This window comes from Protomyctophum bolini (genome assembly GCF_963924005.1).
Source record: "Protomyctophum bolini genome assembly, chromosome: 7".
Classification (NCBI taxonomy): domain Eukaryota; kingdom Metazoa; phylum Chordata; class Actinopteri; order Myctophiformes; family Myctophidae; genus Protomyctophum; species Protomyctophum bolini.
Window position 1 is genome coordinate 615,184 of NC_137868.1, and position 17,317 is coordinate 632,500.

General features: G+C 47.4%; 1 protein-coding gene across 1 annotated transcript in view; it reads right to left on the bottom strand.

Annotated features, from left to right (window-relative positions):
- Window positions 1-4,249: 4,249 nt before the first annotated feature.
- aplp1 (amyloid beta (A4) precursor-like protein 1) overlaps window positions 4,250-17,317 on the bottom strand; it is a gene marked incomplete at its 5' end in the record, with an annotated part of 42,978 nt that continues 29,910 nt past the window's right edge. Inside the window, 12 exons of the mRNA XM_080767275.1 lie at window positions 4,250-4,407; window positions 5,078-5,221; window positions 5,620-5,685; window positions 6,544-6,617; window positions 9,075-9,095; window positions 9,209-9,376; window positions 11,437-11,536; window positions 12,298-12,426; window positions 13,254-13,412; window positions 13,740-13,814; window positions 15,184-15,311; window positions 17,122-17,317. The exon at window positions 17,122-17,317 is cut by the window's right edge and continues 72 nt beyond it. Coding sequence (XP_080623401.1) covers window positions 4,306-4,407; window positions 5,078-5,221; window positions 5,620-5,685; window positions 6,544-6,617; window positions 9,075-9,095; window positions 9,209-9,376; window positions 11,437-11,536; window positions 12,298-12,426; window positions 13,254-13,412; window positions 13,740-13,814; window positions 15,184-15,311; window positions 17,122-17,317 — 1,362 coding nt within the window. The 3' untranslated portion in view covers window positions 4,250-4,305. The remainder of the gene's footprint in view (window positions 4,408-5,077; window positions 5,222-5,619; window positions 5,686-6,543; window positions 6,618-9,074; window positions 9,096-9,208; window positions 9,377-11,436; window positions 11,537-12,297; window positions 12,427-13,253; window positions 13,413-13,739; window positions 13,815-15,183; window positions 15,312-17,121) is intronic.

Genomic DNA, 17,317 nt, shown 5'->3' on the forward strand with positions numbered 1-17,317 from the left:
AGTAGTAATCAAGACGAGGTCAATTAACTGACTTAATTAATGTGAACATACAACATTGTTTTTTTTTGTTTTTTTGTCTTTTATTTTATCCATTCACTAACGAAGCTGTACAAATTTTTACAAGGGCTTTACCCTCTCACCTCGTCAACTTAACCTCCGCGCCAAAAATACTAACTAAACACCGCAAATGCGACTTGCGGCTAAAAAAGACCTTTCGCTTTGTTGTGTCTGAAAATAAAAATAAAATAAATGAAAAGAACAGGTCAAACAGAACGCGTCGCAACCGTGAGTGAAGCGTCTCTTAGGAGGAGAGAGGTGCGAAACTGAACCAACTCTCACCTTTGCTTCCGTTGTTTTTTTAAATTTATGGTAAAAAAAAAAGCAGGATTGTTGTTGTTTTGTGAAGTGACAGAGTTCTGAGAGAGAAGAGAGAGTCGACTGGCGATCGATTACATCAACGCCTTTACAGACAGACGTATGTGTGCATGAATTTACCTCAAACAAACAGCGTGATATATTAAGACATTCCTATTGATTTGATTCCGATTGAATTAATCTGACCCGTTCCTCATCCCGGACGGCGTTTCTGTCTCATCGCAGCGCTGGAAGTGACACGCAACAAAACATCTGGTCGCGCATTTTTTGGCTCAGTTGAACGGGTGGAAATCGCTGGCAACACCAGGTGAATGAATGAATGAATTCCCATGGCGGGGTTTGTGTCAATAACACGAGGCTAGTGGAACTTCCGCCAGTGCTAGACGGCAACCCGGAAGTCATTTTAGCGGACGGTACTAACGGGGACGGTAGCAGCACAGGAGACATCGCAGTGTTACAGACTTACTAGTCATTCAAAACGCTGTGATTATTATTTTGCGTGTTGAGGAAATGTCAAAAAACGACAGACAGACGGACAGAATCTCTCTCTCTCTCTCAGAACTCGAACTGACTGTACAACGAGATCGCTACGCGGTAAAATAAATCGCCACATACACCACCAACACTCTCTGCGCGCGTGCGCGCAGAGACGTGATGGAGGCTCTCTACTGACCCCTAGTGGACGAGCAGGGCATCGATCGGGTGAAGCTACGTTCGACCTAGCGGCGCACGATGAGACGAACGAACGAAACAAAACAAATTAATTAATGAACAAACAAAACGGCTACTCATAAAAAAAAAGAAGGAGATGGAATCTCTACCTAAAATACATTCAGTCAGAAGTTTTTTTACTGTGTCGTTTTTAGTCTTGTGCTGGTTTATGCAACAGTCCGTTTTCAATCAGCCATGTTAGGAGAAAATGTCTTCTCTCCCTCTCCGGAAAACAGCACAATGTGGAACGCTTTTTATTTTAGTTTTTTTTTTTTTTATAGGTTTTTTTTTGTTGTGTTTTTAGTTTTTTTTTTGTCTTATTCAGTTACATCAATGCAAATTAATCATAGAAATGTCTATCTAGTACTATGTAGATTACTTTTCTTAACGGTATTATTTACATTGTACATTTTTGACCGGCGATGTTTTTTTTCTTCTTCGCGACTTCAAAAAGGGAAACGGGAACAACACGGAAAACGCTAGCGTCGTAACACCACACTGTCATGAAAACGCTAGAGTCATAACACCACACTGTCATGAAAACGCTAGAGTCATAACACCACACTGTCATGAAAACGCTAGCGTCGTAACACCACACTGTCATGAAAACGCTAGAGTCATAACACCACACTGTCATGAAAACGCTAGAGTCATAACACCACACTGTCATGAAAACGCTAGAGTCATAACACCACACTGTCATGAAAACGCTAGAGTCATAACACCACACTGTCATGAAAACGCTAGAGTTATAACACCACACTGTCATGAAAACGCTAGAGTCATAACACCACACTGTCATGAAAACGCTAGAGTTATAACACCACACTGTCATGAAAACGCTAGAGTTATAACACCACACTGTCATGAAAACGCTAGAGTCATAACACCACACTGTCATGAAAACGCTAAAGTTATAACACCACACTGTCATGAAAACGCTAGAGTCATAACACCACACTGTCATGAAAACGCTAGAGTTATAACACCACACTGTCATGAAAACGCTAGAGTTATAACACCACACTGTCATGAAAACGCTAGAGTTATAACACCACACTGTCATGAAAACGCTAGAGTTATAACACCACACTGTCATGAAAACGCTAGAGTTATAACACCACACTGTCATGAAAACGCTAGAGTTATAACACCACACTGTCATGAAAACGCTAGAGTTATAACACCACACTGTCATGAAAACGCTAGAGTTATAACACCACACTGTCATGAAAACGCTAGAGTCATAACACCACACTGTCATGAAAACGCTAGAGTTATAACACCACACTGTCATGAAAACGCTAGAGTCATAACACCACACTGTCATGAAAACGCTAGAGTCATAACACCACACTGTCATGAAAACGCTAGAGTCATAACACCACACTGTCATGAAAACGCTAGAGTCATAACACCACACTGTCATGAAAACGCTAGCGTCGTAACACCACACTGTCATGAAAACGCTAGAGTCATAACACCACACTGTCATGAAAACGCTAGAGTCATAACACCACACTGTCATGAAAACGCTAGAGTCATAACACCACACTGTCATGAAAACGCTAGCGTCGTAACACCACACTGTCATGAAAACGCTAGAGTCATAACACCACACTGTCATGAAAACGCTAGAGTCATAACACCACACTGTCATGAAAACGCTAGAGTCATAACACCACACTGTCATGAAAACGCTAGAGTTATAACACCACACTGTCATGAAAACGCTAGAGTTATAACACCACACTGTCATGAAAACGCTAGCGTCGTAACACCACACTGTCATGAAAACGCTAGAGTTATAACACCACACTGTCATGAAAACGCTAGAGTCATAACACCACACTGTCATGAAAACGCTAGAGTCATAACACCACACTGTCATGAAAACGCTAGCGTCGTAACACCACACTGTCATGAAAACGCTAGAGTCGCAACACCACACTGTCATGCTGCCATTTTTAATTATCCCTTTACAAACCCCTTTTTCTCTTTTTTTTTTCTTTTTCTTTTAGATAGATCACGGACTAAGTTATAACCGAACAAAAATATTTGGTACATTTTCAGCCTAATTCTTCCTAGAAGCCACAGGTTGTTTATCATTTATAAAACGTCAAACCGGCCGCGAACTACGAATAAAAATGTCACGTTGCGTCACTACTTTTTCCGCATCGTTTTCCTTGTCGTTTTCGACGAGTTATAAATGAGCCTTTGGCTGTTTGAATTAAGCAAGCCGTGTTTTCGTTCCGAAGCGGCGAGCTCGATTGATTGAAGCCAGCAAAACGTCGCAACTCCGCTGACGTTTCCGTCCGTAGCGTAGCATTGCGCTAACGTTACGCTAACGTTAGCGTTACGCTACTTAACGGAACGTCCCGAAGCTGGGCGTTCCCCGGTCCCTACTTTGGTTTTTTTACGTACGGCGGCGAGGTTAGCTCGTCGTAAAGTTCCCCTCGCTTTTTAGCTTTGTTTACGAGTGTCGTTCCGATCGAGCGTCGAAAATATATATCGTTTTTCCAGTCGGCCTCATTTTACGGAGACGTGGTATGCCGGCAGTAGCCATTTCTGACCACTAGAGGGAGCGAAACACAGGGAGGTGCTATTTATGTACTGGGTTTCTAATGAAAGAGCCTGATGGAACTTCCTGTTGGTTATTAAAGGTGCGTAAGATACCATAGCTCCCCCTAGGGACAGAGACCATAGCTCCCCCTAGGGGCAGAGACCATAGCGCCCCCTAGGGGACAGAGGCGATAGCGCCCCCCTAGGGACAGAGGTGATAGCGCCCCCCTAGGGACAGAGGTGATAGCGCCCCCCTAGGGACAGAGACCATAGTGCCCCCCTAGGGATAGAGGCGATAGCGCCACCTGGGGATTATCTACAAACATTGATGATGAAATTAGATATTTTTTTTGTTTCAAGCAGAAGAGTGATAATGATGTCACATCCTGTTTGTTTACATTCCATGAATGATGATGATGATGATGGTTCATGATTGGTCATTTACTGTACAGTGGGAGGGGTTTAGGGATGGGTACCATGAGGGGGGCGGGGCTAGGGGGGAGGGGGCAAAGTAAAGTGATTGGGTGTGTGGGGGTAGAGGGGGGGGGGGGGGGGGGCGTGACCCATAGAGCAGCCAGTCAGCCAGCCAGCCAATGGCGTGCCTCAGTTGGGTGGGCGTGACCCGTGGAGCAGCCAGCCAGCCAATGGCGCGCCTCCTCAGTTCATCTGTTCAAAGAACTTGTAGGTGGGGTTCTCGTAGCCGTGGTTCTGCATCTTGTTGAGCTGACGTTCCTCTGGGGTCAACATGGGGTCAACCTGCTACGCACGCACGCACGCACACACACACGCACACACACACACGCACACACGTACGCACACACACACACACGCGCGCGCGCACGCACGCACGCACGCACGCACGCACGCACGCACGCACGCACACACACACACACACACACACACACACACACACACACACACACACACACACACACACACACACACACACACACACACACACACACACACACACACACACACAGACACGGGTCACATTGTTATAGAGCAGTGGTATTCAACCAGTGGTCCGGGGACCACCGGTGGTCCTTGAGGGGGTTCCAGGCGGTCCCCATGCAGCTGAATGGGCACCACTCTAAAAGAGTTCAATTATTGTGGTTTTATGACGGTGATTTTACCTCTAAGATCCCATGGCTGGGGAGTAAACGGTGATTATTACCTCTATGATCCCATGGCTGGGGAGTAAAAGGTGATTTTTTTTACCTCTAAGATCCCATGGCTGGGGAGTAAAAGGTGATATTACCTCTAAGATCCCATGGCTGGGGAGTAAAAGGTGATTTTTACCTCTAAGATCCCATGGCTGGGGAGTAAAAGGTGATTTTTCACCTCTAAGATCCCATGGCTGGGGAATAAAAGGTGATTTTTTTTTACCTCTAAGATCCCATGGCTGGGGAATAAAAGGAGATTTTACCTCAACGATCCCATGGCTGATGGTGCCGTAGGGCTTCCTGCGGACCAATAGGAGGCTGATCACCATCACCATGGCGATGGCCACGGCGACCACCAGAAGCCCCACCATGGCGCCGCGGTTGAACGTCTCCAGGGCGTCTGGTTGCTATGGAAACCACAGGAAACAAACCACGGGAAATCCATCAAACTAACGGCGGTTGTTTTTTAACCCATTCTGACCGGGAACCCATTTTGGTGTTAGCATCATGTTATGCTTTAGCTATTGAAAAATAGCAGATCTACAAGCTCATAGCGCGCCACCGAGTGGCGCACTACGAGCTTGTAGGTCTGCTATTTTTGAAAAATCGAAAGAACGACTGACATTTTTAGAATCTGATCTCAGGTCAGAATGGGTTAATCAGACCAGTGTGTGTCCAGTGGAAAACCTCGTATGAATCTGATCTTAGGTCAGAATGGGTTAAAACAATAAGTGACCAAAGACACTGCGTGACTTCTTGGTCCCATAATAATAATAATAATAATAATAATAAATCTAGAACTCACCAGTTCGTCTCTCTGGATCTCTGGAGTTTTATAAACCAGCTGTTTGAGTTCCACTGAGCTGTTACTCTGACAGGGACACAAAGAATATCATTTTATTGTGTGTTGTTGAACACGCACACAGCTTAACGTCATGGCTGTGTTGTTGAACACGCACACAGCTTAACGTCATGGCTGTGTTGTTGAACACACACACAGCTTAACATCATGGCTGTGTTGTTGAACACACACACACACACAGCTTAACGTCATGGCTGTGTTGTTGAACACACACACACACACACACACACACACAGCTTAACGTCATGGCTGTGTTGTTGAACACACACACACACACACACACACACACACACACAGCTTAACATCATGGCTGTGTTGTTGAACACGCACACATCTTAACGTCATGGCTGTGTTGTTGAACACACACACACAGCTTAACGTCATGGCTGTGTTGTTGAACACACACACACAGCTTAACGTCATGGCCGTGTTGCTGAACACACACACAGCTTAACGTCAGGAAAGTTACACGACTGACCCACCCTGCCACCCAGGTGATGACAATAATACTATGACCGTAGTCTGACCGTGAAACGTCAGTGACGTCATCTTGTAGTTTTAGTGAAAACAGAGAGGTGTGTTTGGGTGAGCGGTGAGTCTCTTACCACCGCGGCTCAGTGACGTCATGTTGTAGTTTCAGTAAAAACAGAGAGATGTGTTTGGGGTGAGCGGTGAGTCTCTTACCACCGCGGCTCAGTGACGTCATGTTGTAGTTTTTGTGAAAACAGAGAGATGTGTTTGGGTGAGCGGCGAGTCTCTTACCACCACGGCTCAGTGACGTCATGTTGTAGTTTTAGTGAAAACAGAAAGATGTGTTTGGGTGAGCGGTGAGTCTCTCTTTAAAAAGTGCGATCATATTATTCTTACCTTGTCCTCGTATTCGTAGGTGGGCCCTCTCTCTGAGGTGGGGTAGTCGTAGTCTGTGACAGGTGCTGACGCCACTGAACATATAGAACAACACAGATTAACTCTAGGTGCTGACGCCACTGAACATATAGAACAACACAGATTAACTCTAGGTGCTGACGCCACTGAACATATAGAACAACACAGATTAACTCTAGGTGCTGACGCCACTGAACATATAGAACAACACAGATTAACTCTAGGTGCTGACGCCACTGAACACATAGAACAACACAGTTTAACTCTAGGTGCTGACGCCACTGAACACATAGAACAACACAGTTTAACTCTAGGTGCTGACGCCACTGAACATATAGAACAACACAGATTAACTCTAGGTGCTGACGCCACTGAACATATAGAACAACACAGATTAACTCTAGGTGCTGACGCCACTGAACATATAGAACAACACAGATTAACTCTAGGTGCTGACGCCACTGAACATATAGAACAACACAGATTAACTCTAGGTGCTGACGCCACTGAACATATAGAACAACACAGATTAACTCTAGGTGCTGACGCCACTGAACATATAGAACAACACAGATTAACTCTAGGTGCTGACGCCACTGAACATATAGAACAACACAGATTAACTCTAGGTGCTGACGCCACTGAGCATATAGAACAACACAGATTAACTCTAGGTGCTGACGCCACTGAACATATAGAACAACACAGATTAACTCTAGGTGCTGACGCCACTGAACATATAGAACAACACAGATTAACTCTAGGTGCTGACGCCACTGAACATATAGAACAACACAGATTAACTCTAGGTGCTGACGCCACTGAGCATAGATAAACAATAATCACTGTAACTCTAATTTATATGATGAGAACAACAACACAGTTTAACTCTAATTTATATGATGAGAACAACATGACAAAGTTTAACTCTAGGCGCTGAAGACACTGAACATAAACAAACATGACAGACTTTAACAACTTATAGGACAGACCATGTGCTGAACGTAGAAAAACGTGACACACTTTGACATCAGCACACAGTAAGTTCACAACTCCATGACATTTATTCAGTTGGTACTGCATCTCAACTGAATCCTATACATCTGTATCACAGTAAGCTCTGAACTCGGTAGAATCTGCACCTGGCTCGCTGATAACAAACTATCCTTACACCTGGGAAAAACTGAATCCATTCTCTTCGGATCAAATAGTAATCTCAAAAAGGCAGATGGCTTCTTGGTTAGAGTTGGTGATGATATTATCACACGGAAGGATCAAATTACCTACCTAGGTTCCATCCTGGAGGCCAATCTCTCCGGTGATAAGATGGCCACCAACGTAATCAAAAAAGTCAATCAAAGAACAAGATTCCTCTACAGGATCTCCTCACTGGTCGACAAAAACACCTTGAAGACCTTAACAGGAGCCCTTGTACAAGGTTTCTTTGACTATGCATCCACCTCCTGGTACCACAGCACCTCAAAGGCCCTTAAAACAAGGCTCCAGACCTCCCAAAACAAACTGGTCAGGCTCCTACTTGGCCTCACCCCCCGAACCCACCTCACCCCTGCCCACTTTGACAGGCTGGGATGGCTTAGGGTCGACGACAGAGTACAGCATCTTGCAATGGGTCTGGTCCACAAGATTAGATACACCACCAAGATACCCATGTACCTGTCTAAATACTTCCTTAATGTAAACGAAGTCCACACCCACAACACCAGAGGGAGTGCAACAAACCATGTACAACCCAGATTCGGCACAAACAAGGGACTAAATTCTTTTCGCTCCTATGCGACCAAAATGTGGAACGCCCTACCAACAGTCATTAAGACATGTGAATCCCTTGGCTCCTTCAAAACTGCTCTCAAAGGGCACCTACGGATGGCTGCAATTCGAAACTGGCCTCTGTAAAAGCTGAATTTGTATCTGGATTGTACTATGTTTTTGTATGGACGTGGTGTTGGGTGCCTGCACATATGCACACATGGCATCAACGCATGGTGTTGTGTGCAGGCGCCCTACACTCTGTCTTTGTACTATGGATTGTACTATGTTTTTGTATGGACGTGGTGTTGGGTGCCTGCACATATGCACACATGGCATCAACGCATGGTGTTGTGTGCAGGCGCCCTACACTCTGTCTTTCGTTTTCTTTTATTTTATCCCCCTGTTCCCCTCACTGTATATATACTTTTTTTCCCTTTTCGCTTCCTATATGATGAATTCCTGTTCTGTTCTTTAACTACATAGAAGTGTCTATTTGTTTGTCTCTAAATGTTTTGATGAATTGAACAATGTGGACCCTGTTGTAAACAAGTGTAAGGCTTAATTGGGTCGTCCACTCACAGTTAACAGTCTTTGTATTGAGTTTGTGCTTGAAATGTACTGTAATTCTGCAAACTGTTAATAAAGATTTCAATCAATCAATAAAAAAGTCATCTCAGACATCCCAGGCTCGGCACAGATCCATCCTCTAGAGTCTAGTGGATGTATTCTATTATCCAACTCACCTTTCTTATTGGGCTGAGGTTCTGTGGAGAGGAGAGGAGATAATTACTATCATAACATGCATTCACGTGTGCGTGTGCGTGTGCGTGTGCGTGTGCGTGTGCGTGTGCGCGTGCATGTGCATGTATGTACGCACCGACAGGCACGGGGTAGGGTCTGTTCTTCCAGGCTCTCTCCTCCTCCTCCTCGTCGTCTTTCTCCTCCTGGCTCTCGGCGGGGAGCAGCTCCTCCGTGGTGCGCGTCTCCGAGAAGGAGGTGGTCATCAGGGAGGAGACGTCTCCTCTCTGCTCCTTCACTAGCTCCTCTGTAAGGAGGAGACACAGTTAATGTTCTGCTCCTACACTAGCTCCTCTGTAAGGAGGAGACACGGTTAATGTTCTGCTCCTTCACTAGCTCCTCTGTAAGGAGGAGACACGGTTAATGTTCTGCTCCTTCACTAGCTCCTCTGTAAGGAGGAGACACGGTTAATGTTCTGCTCCTTCACTAGCTCCTCTGTAAGGAGGAGACACGGTTAATGTTCTGCTCCTTCACTAGCTCCTCTGTAAGGAGGAGACACGGTTAATGTTCTGCTCCTTCACTAGCTCCTCTGTAAGGAGGAGACACGGTTAATGTTCTGCTCCTTCACTAGCTCCTCTGTAAGGAGGAGACACAGTTAATGTTCTGCTCCTTCACTAGCTCCTCTGTAAGGAGGAGACACGGTTAATGTTCTGCTCCTTCACTAGCTCCTCTGTAAGGAGGAGACACAGTTAATGTTCTGCTCCTTCACTAGCTCCTCTGTAAGGAGGAGACACGGTTAATGTTCTGCTCCTTCACTAGCTCCTCTGTAAGGAGGAGACACGGTTAATGTTCTCCTCCTTCACTAGCTCCTCTGTAAGGAGGAGACACGGTTAATGTTCTCCTCCTTCACTAGCTCCTCTGTAAGGAGGAGACACGGTTAATGTTCTGCTCCTTCACTAGCTCCTCTGTAAGGAGGAGACACGGTTAATGTTCTGCTCCTTCACTAGCTCCTCTGTAAGGAGGAGACACGGTTAATGTTCTGCTCCTTCACTAGCTCCTCTGTAAGGAGGAGACACGGTTAATGTTCTGCTCCTTCACTAGCTCCTCTGTAAGGAGGAGACACAGTTAATGTTCTGCTCCTTCACTAGCTCCTCTGTAAGGAGGAGACACGGTTAATGTTCTGCTCCTTCACTAGCTCCTCTGTAAGGAGGAGACACGGTTAATGTTCTCCTCCTTCACTAGCTCCTCTGTAAGGAGGAGACACGGTTAATGTTCTCCTCCTTCACTAGCTCCTCTGTAAGGAGGAGACACGGTTAATGCTCTGCTCCTTCACTAGCTCCTCTGTAAGGAGGAGACACGGTTAATGTTCTGCTCCTTCACTAGCTCCTCTGTAAGGAGGAGACACGGTTAATGTTCTGCTCCTTCACTAGCTCCTCTGTAAGGAGGAGACACGGTTAATGTTCTGCTCCTTCACTAGCTCCTCTGTAAGGAGGAGACACGGTTAATGTTCTGCTCCTTCACTAGCTCCTCTGTAAGGAGGAGACACGGTTAATGTTCTGCTCCTTCACTAGCTCCTCTGTAAGGAGGAGACACAGTTAATGCTCTGCTCCTTCACTAGCTCCTCTGTAAGGAGGAGACACAGTTAATGTTCTGCTCCTTCACTAGCTCCTCTGTAAGGAGGAGACACAGTTAATGTTCTGCTCCTTCACTAGCTCCTCTGTAAGGAGGAGACACAGTTAATGTTCTGCTCCTTCACTAGCTCCTCTGTAAGGAGGAGACACGGTTAATGTTCTCCTCCTTCACTAGCTCCTCTGTAAGGAGGAGACACGGTTAATGTTCTGCTCCTTCACTAGCTCCTCTGTAAGGAGGAGACACGGTTAATGCTCTGCTCCTTCACTAGCTCCTCTGTAAGGAGGAGACACGGTTAATGTTCTGCTCCTTCACTAGCTCCTCTGTAAGGAGGAGACACGGTTAATGTTCTGCTCCTTCACTAGCTCCTCTGTAAGGAGGAGACACGGTTAATGTTCTGCTCCTTCACTAGCTCCTCTGTAAGGAGGTGCAGATACCACAGTTATATAATAATATGGACACACTGTTTGTCTGTCTTAAGACATAATATGAAGACACTCTTACATCATGTCTTCATACAGGACATTATGATGGACGTGAGGGACACATATACATCATGTCTTCATACAGGACATTATGATGGACGTGAGGGACACATATACATCATGTCTTCATGTCAGATATATAATAGGGAGGACACGCTGTTCGTCTGTGTTCATATGAGACATAATATGAAGAACTTACTGTACGTCATGTCTTCATAATTATACAATTCATAATACGAGGACCCAGACTTACGTATGTCTTCGTGCAGCTCTTCGGCGAGCACAGGAACCTTGTAGAGCAGAGCCAGACTCTGGTTCATCCTCTCCTCGATGACGTGCAGGTGAGTGTACACCTGTAATTAATCACATTAATGATTAATGACGTGCAGGTGAGTGTACACCTGTAATGAATCACATTAATGATTAATGACTTGCAGGTGAGTGTACACCTGTAATTAATCACATTAATGATTAATGACGTGCAGGTGAGTGTACACCTGTAATTAATCACATTAATGATTAATGACGTGCAGGTGAGTGTACACCTGTAATTAATCACATTAATGATTAATGACGTGCAGGTGAGTGTAAACCTGTAATTAATCACATTAATGACGTGAAGGTGAGTGTACACCTGTAATGAATCACATTAATGACTAATGACGTGCAGGTGAGTGTACATCTGTAATTAATCACATTAATGACGTGCAGGTGAGTGTACACCTGTAATTAATCACAATAATGACGTGCAGGTGAGTGTACACCTGTAATTAATCACATTAATGATTAATGACGTGCAGGTGAGTGTACACCTGTAATTAATCACATTAATGATTAATGACATGCAGGTGAGTGTAAACCTGTAAGTCCAGAGGATACATAACATCACCTCTCTTATAAGTGTCTGAACTCTGGTTTAAACTATATGCAGTAAACTGCATTATAAATAAACAAGGCTATTAAATTAAACACACCTGAAACTTAATCCGCTCAGCCTTCGTAGGATCCACAGCCTCGATGTGCTGGTATAGTGTCTCAGCGCTGATATAACTACCGTAATAACTACAGTATAAACTACAGTAAAACAACAGTAAAACTACAGTATTTAAACTACCTGGAACTTCATCTGCTCAGCCTTCGTAGGGTCCACAGCCTCGATGTGCTGGTAGTGTCTCAGTGTGTGTCGGCGATCCTTCTGCTCTGCTGCCATGTAGCGCTTCAGAGCCTGCAGTACCCGCTCCGGCTGCAAGAGGGCAGTGTGGGGTCAGTCACATTGTGAGCTTGACAGCTTGTACAACTGTTCAAACTACAGACAGTGTTGCCAAGTCTGGTCATTATAAGCTACATTTGGACTTGTTTATCTGTAAAGTTGCTTTAAAATATTGGAGGTCCTTGACATGAACGTGTTTGAGAACCACTGCTCTAAAACAACATTGGACAATAACGTTTGACAGACAGACCTATAGTTGCTTAGTTTTGACGTATTGTCATCATAGACCTGCATGGATGCTTGTTTCTCTCTCTCACAGTCACGAGTCTGGCAACCCTGGCCAAAGCTAGACATGCATTGGTGCTTGTTTTGGTTTAGCTTAGCACAACGGCTAGCAGGATGCAGCTAGCATGATGCTAGCTGCATCCTGAATAAGAGGATTTAACACAGTTTTCTGTCCCAGAACTTGTGGCTGTTCCTCTGTCTTCTCTAGTTAGTAGAACTTGTGGATATGTGTGGCTGTTCCTCTGTCTTCTCTAGTATAAGTTTACTGTCCAGTCGCACATGCACCTCTTGTCATATTCTAGTCATCAAAGAGAACTGGTTAAACTCGACGGCGTCAATCTTGTTCTGACATTTGTTTTTGTTCAGCCTGTCTGTCAGCGTCAGGTATTAGTCGTCCAAAAAGGCGCGTCGACGTCGTCATTTACGTTATCGTCAATGTGTGGCCTGTTAGCTGTGGGGTGTGTTTACCTGTGGGGGTGTGGCTTGTTGTTACCTGTGGGGGTGTGGCCTGTTAGCTGTGGGGTGTGTTTACCTGTGGGGGTGTGGCTTGTTGTTACCTGTGGGGGTGTGTTTACCTGTGGGGGTGTGGTCTGCACAGCCGTCAGGTAGCTCTCCAGGGCCAGGCGTCGGTTGTTGTTGAGCGTAGCGACCACTCTGGCCAGGTGAGTCTCCACCAGCCTCTGTCTCTCCCCTGCTACCTGTTCCTCTAGGGTCTGGAGCACGGACTGGAAGTGCTGTTAGGGGGGAGAGAGAGAGAGAGAGAGAGAGAGGGAGAGGGAGAGAGGTTATACATTCTCTCCCCTGCTACCTGTTCCTCTAGGGTCTGGTGCAAACGTGGACGAACCACGCAACCACCCGTGGCGTCCCAGCCCTGTTTATAGCGAGCGGCCCGTGACGTCAGCCGCTGCGGCTATATACTCGATAAGCCAAACGCTTATTGATACTCGGGTCTCAATAAATGCCAAACCGGGTTTGTAATGGACCCGGTTTTCGGGCTCCATCCTTATACAGAGGTACTGGTCACGGGACTATGAGCAGACCGTTAGGGTTATGGTCCTCACCTCGTTGAGGGCCTGGCGGTCAGAGCGAGGCAGGTTCTTGGACTGGTTGTCGGCCTCGGCCCATTCCTTCATGATCTGATGTACAGTAAGGAGACATGTTACTGTAACTACATTCCTTCATGATCTGATGTACATCTCTGCCTGTCTCACCTCTCCTCCACCTGTATCACCTCTATACCTGTCTCACCTCTATACCTGTCTCACCTATATACCTGTCTCACCTCTATACCTGTCTCACCTCTATACCTGTCTCACCTCTATACCTGTCTCACCTCTATACCTGTCTCACCTCTATACCTGTCTCACCTCTATACCTGTCTGACCCCCGCCTGTCTCACCTCTATACCTGTCTCACCTCTATACCTGTCTCACCTCTATACCTGTCTCACCTCTATACCTGTCTGACCCCCGCCTGTCTCACCTCTATACCTGTCTGACCCCCGCCTGTCTCACCTCTCCTCCACCTGTCTCACCTCTACACCTGTCTCACCTCTATACCTGTCTCACCTCTATACCTGTCTCACCTCTATACCTGTCTCACCTCTACACCTGTCTCACCTCTATACCTGTCTCACCTCTATACCTGTCTCACCTCTATACCTGTCTCACCTCTATACCTGTCTGACCCCCGCCTGTCTCACCTCTATACCTGTCTCACCTCTATACCTGTCTCACCTCTATACCTGTCTCACCTCTATACCTGTCTGACCCCCGCCTGTCTCACCTCTATACCTGTCTGACCCCCGCCTGTCTCACCTCTCCTCCACCTGTCTCACCTCTACACCTGTCTCACCTCTATACCTGTCTCACCTCTATACCTGTCTCACCTCTATACCTGTCTCACCTCTACACCTGTCTCACCTCTACACCTGTCTCACCTCTATACCTGTCTCACCTCTATACCTGTCTCACCTCTACACCTGTCTCACCTCTATACCTGTCTCACCTCTATACCTGTCTCACCTCTATACCTGTCTCACCTCTATACCTGTCTGACCCCCGCCTGTCTCACCTCTCCTCTACCTGTCTCACCTCTCCTCTACCTGTCTCACCTCTCCTCCACCTGTCTCACCTCTACACCTGTCTCACCTCTATACCTGTCTCACCTCTATACCTGTCTCACCTCTCCTCCACCTGTCTCACCTCTACACCTGTCTCACCTCTATACCTGTCTCACCTCTATACCTGTCTCACCTCTATACCTGTCTGACCCCTGCCTGTCTCACCTCTATACCTGTCTCACCTCTCCTCCACCTGTCTCACCTCTATACCTGTCTCACCTCTATACCTGTCTCACCTCTATACCTGTCTCACCTCTATACCTGTCTCACCTCTATACCTGTCTCACCCCCGCCTGTCTCACCCCTGCCTGTCTCACCTCTATACCTGTCTCACCTCTATACCTGTCTCACCTCTATACCTGTCTCACCCCCGCCTGTCTCACCTCATTGATGCGTTTCATGCGTCTCTCCTCCAGGAACATCTTGGCTCGCAGGAAGCTGGCGTGCTCGTTGTCGTCGCCCGGCATCTCGAAGTAAACGTCCACGCCGTCCGTGGGGTGGGGGGTGGGCACTGAGGGGCGAGAGACATAGACACACACACAGAGCGTGGGAGAGAGAGAGAGAGAGATTTCTTTTCTAGAGGGTATGCATGCGTCACTTTTTCAACAGCTCTGCGTACTGTTGAAAAGGGTGATATGCATTGAGACTTAAGGCCTATTCATAGTCTGGATTTTCGGTGGTGAGGTGACCACCGCTCCGGTGGTGAGGTGACCACCGCTCCGGTGGGTGGTGAGGTGACCACCGCTCCGGTGGTGAAGGTGACCACACCGTTCCGGTGGTGAGGTGAGACCACCGCGCTCCGGTGGTGAGGTGACCACCGCTCCGGTGGTGAGGTGACCACCGCTCCGGTGGTGAGCTGACCACCGCTCCGGTGGTGAGCTGACCACCGCTCCGGTGGTGAGGTGACCACCGCTCCGGTGGTGAGGTGACCACCGCTCCGGTGGTGAGCTGACCACCGCTCCGGTGGTGAGGTGACCACCGCTCCGGTGGTGAGGTGACCACCGCTCCGGTGGTGACTAACAGAATGCTGAGTGAGGAAGGCTGTGAGGCCAGACCAGACTAACAGAATGCTGAGTGAGGAAGGCTGTGAGGCCAGACCAGACTAACAGAATGCTGAGTGAGGAAGGCTGTGAGGCCAGACCAGACTAACAGAATGCTGAGTGAGGAAGGCTGTGAGGCCAGACCAGACTAACAGAATGCTGAGTGAGGAAGGCTGGCTGTGTGAGGCCAGACTAACAGCCTATATTGATCCAGACAGCACAGCCAGACATTACATAATAAAGGCCTGCCTACCATCTCCACACAAGCGCTCGCAGAGTTGTGTGTGTGCGTGTGCGTGCGTGCGCGCGCGCGCGTGTGCGTGTGCGTGTGCGTGCGCGCGTGCGTGTGTGTGTGTGTGTGTGTGTGTGTGTGTGTGTGTGTGTGTGTGTGCGTATCTCTTCCATATGTCCATCATGTATAGAGTGTGTGTGTGCTATCTAGTATCTTCCTCTGTCAATTTCACAGCCAATCAGAACCAGAGTATGGATGCTGAGCATGCATTAGCCCCCCCCCCCCCTGTCTATGGGCGTTTTCTTCGTTGAAAGACATTAAACATTAAAGCTGCACCCCTCAAAAATCACACCCATGTGAAGTGAGGGGCGCTGACGCATATTAAAGTCTAACTCTTGTGGATTAGGTGTTGTATTGGTCGATGTAAAACAAACGGTGCAAACACAAACATTGACAATAAAGAGACAATGTGACGTAAGTGACACGTTATGACGTATAGATTTCCCTTCATTCTCAATGTGTTTACAAAACAAACAAACCACAATGAGAGGGTTAGGGTGATGGGTGTTTGTTTCTGGAAGCTCCAGAAGAACAACCAACATGCTGCTTCTTCTTCTTCTTCTTCTGACAGACAGACAGACAGACAGACAGACAGACAGACAGACAGACAGACAGACAGGCAGGCAGGCAGGCAGGCAGGCAGGCAGGCAGGCAGGCAGGCAGACAGGCAGGCAGGCAGGCAGGCAGGCAGGCAGGCAGGCAGGCAGGCAGGCAGGCAGGCAGGCAGACAGACAGGCAGGCAGGCAGGCAGGCAGGCAGGCAGGCAGGCAGGCAGACAGACAGACAGACAGGCAGGCAGGCAGACAGACAGACAGACAGACAGACAGACAGACAGACAGACAGACAGGCAGGCAGGCAGACAGACAGACAGACAGACAGACAGACAGACAGACAGACAGACAGACAGACAGACAGACAGACAGACAGACAGACAGACAGACAGACAGACAGGCAGGCAGACAGACAGACAGACAGACAGACAGACTCACAGCTGTCTCCCCTGGTGAGCGGTGGTGAAAGCGTTGGCCTGCGGCCCCCGGCGGGTCCCTTGGGGTCGTAGAAGGGGTCCAGGTAGTCTGTGCTCTGATAGGTTCCCGAGTCCACCGAGTACTCAGAGTACTCCTCCATAGGCTCCGCCTCTTTGGCCTCAGCCGTCGCCTTGGTGACCACCGGCTCCTCCCCTTC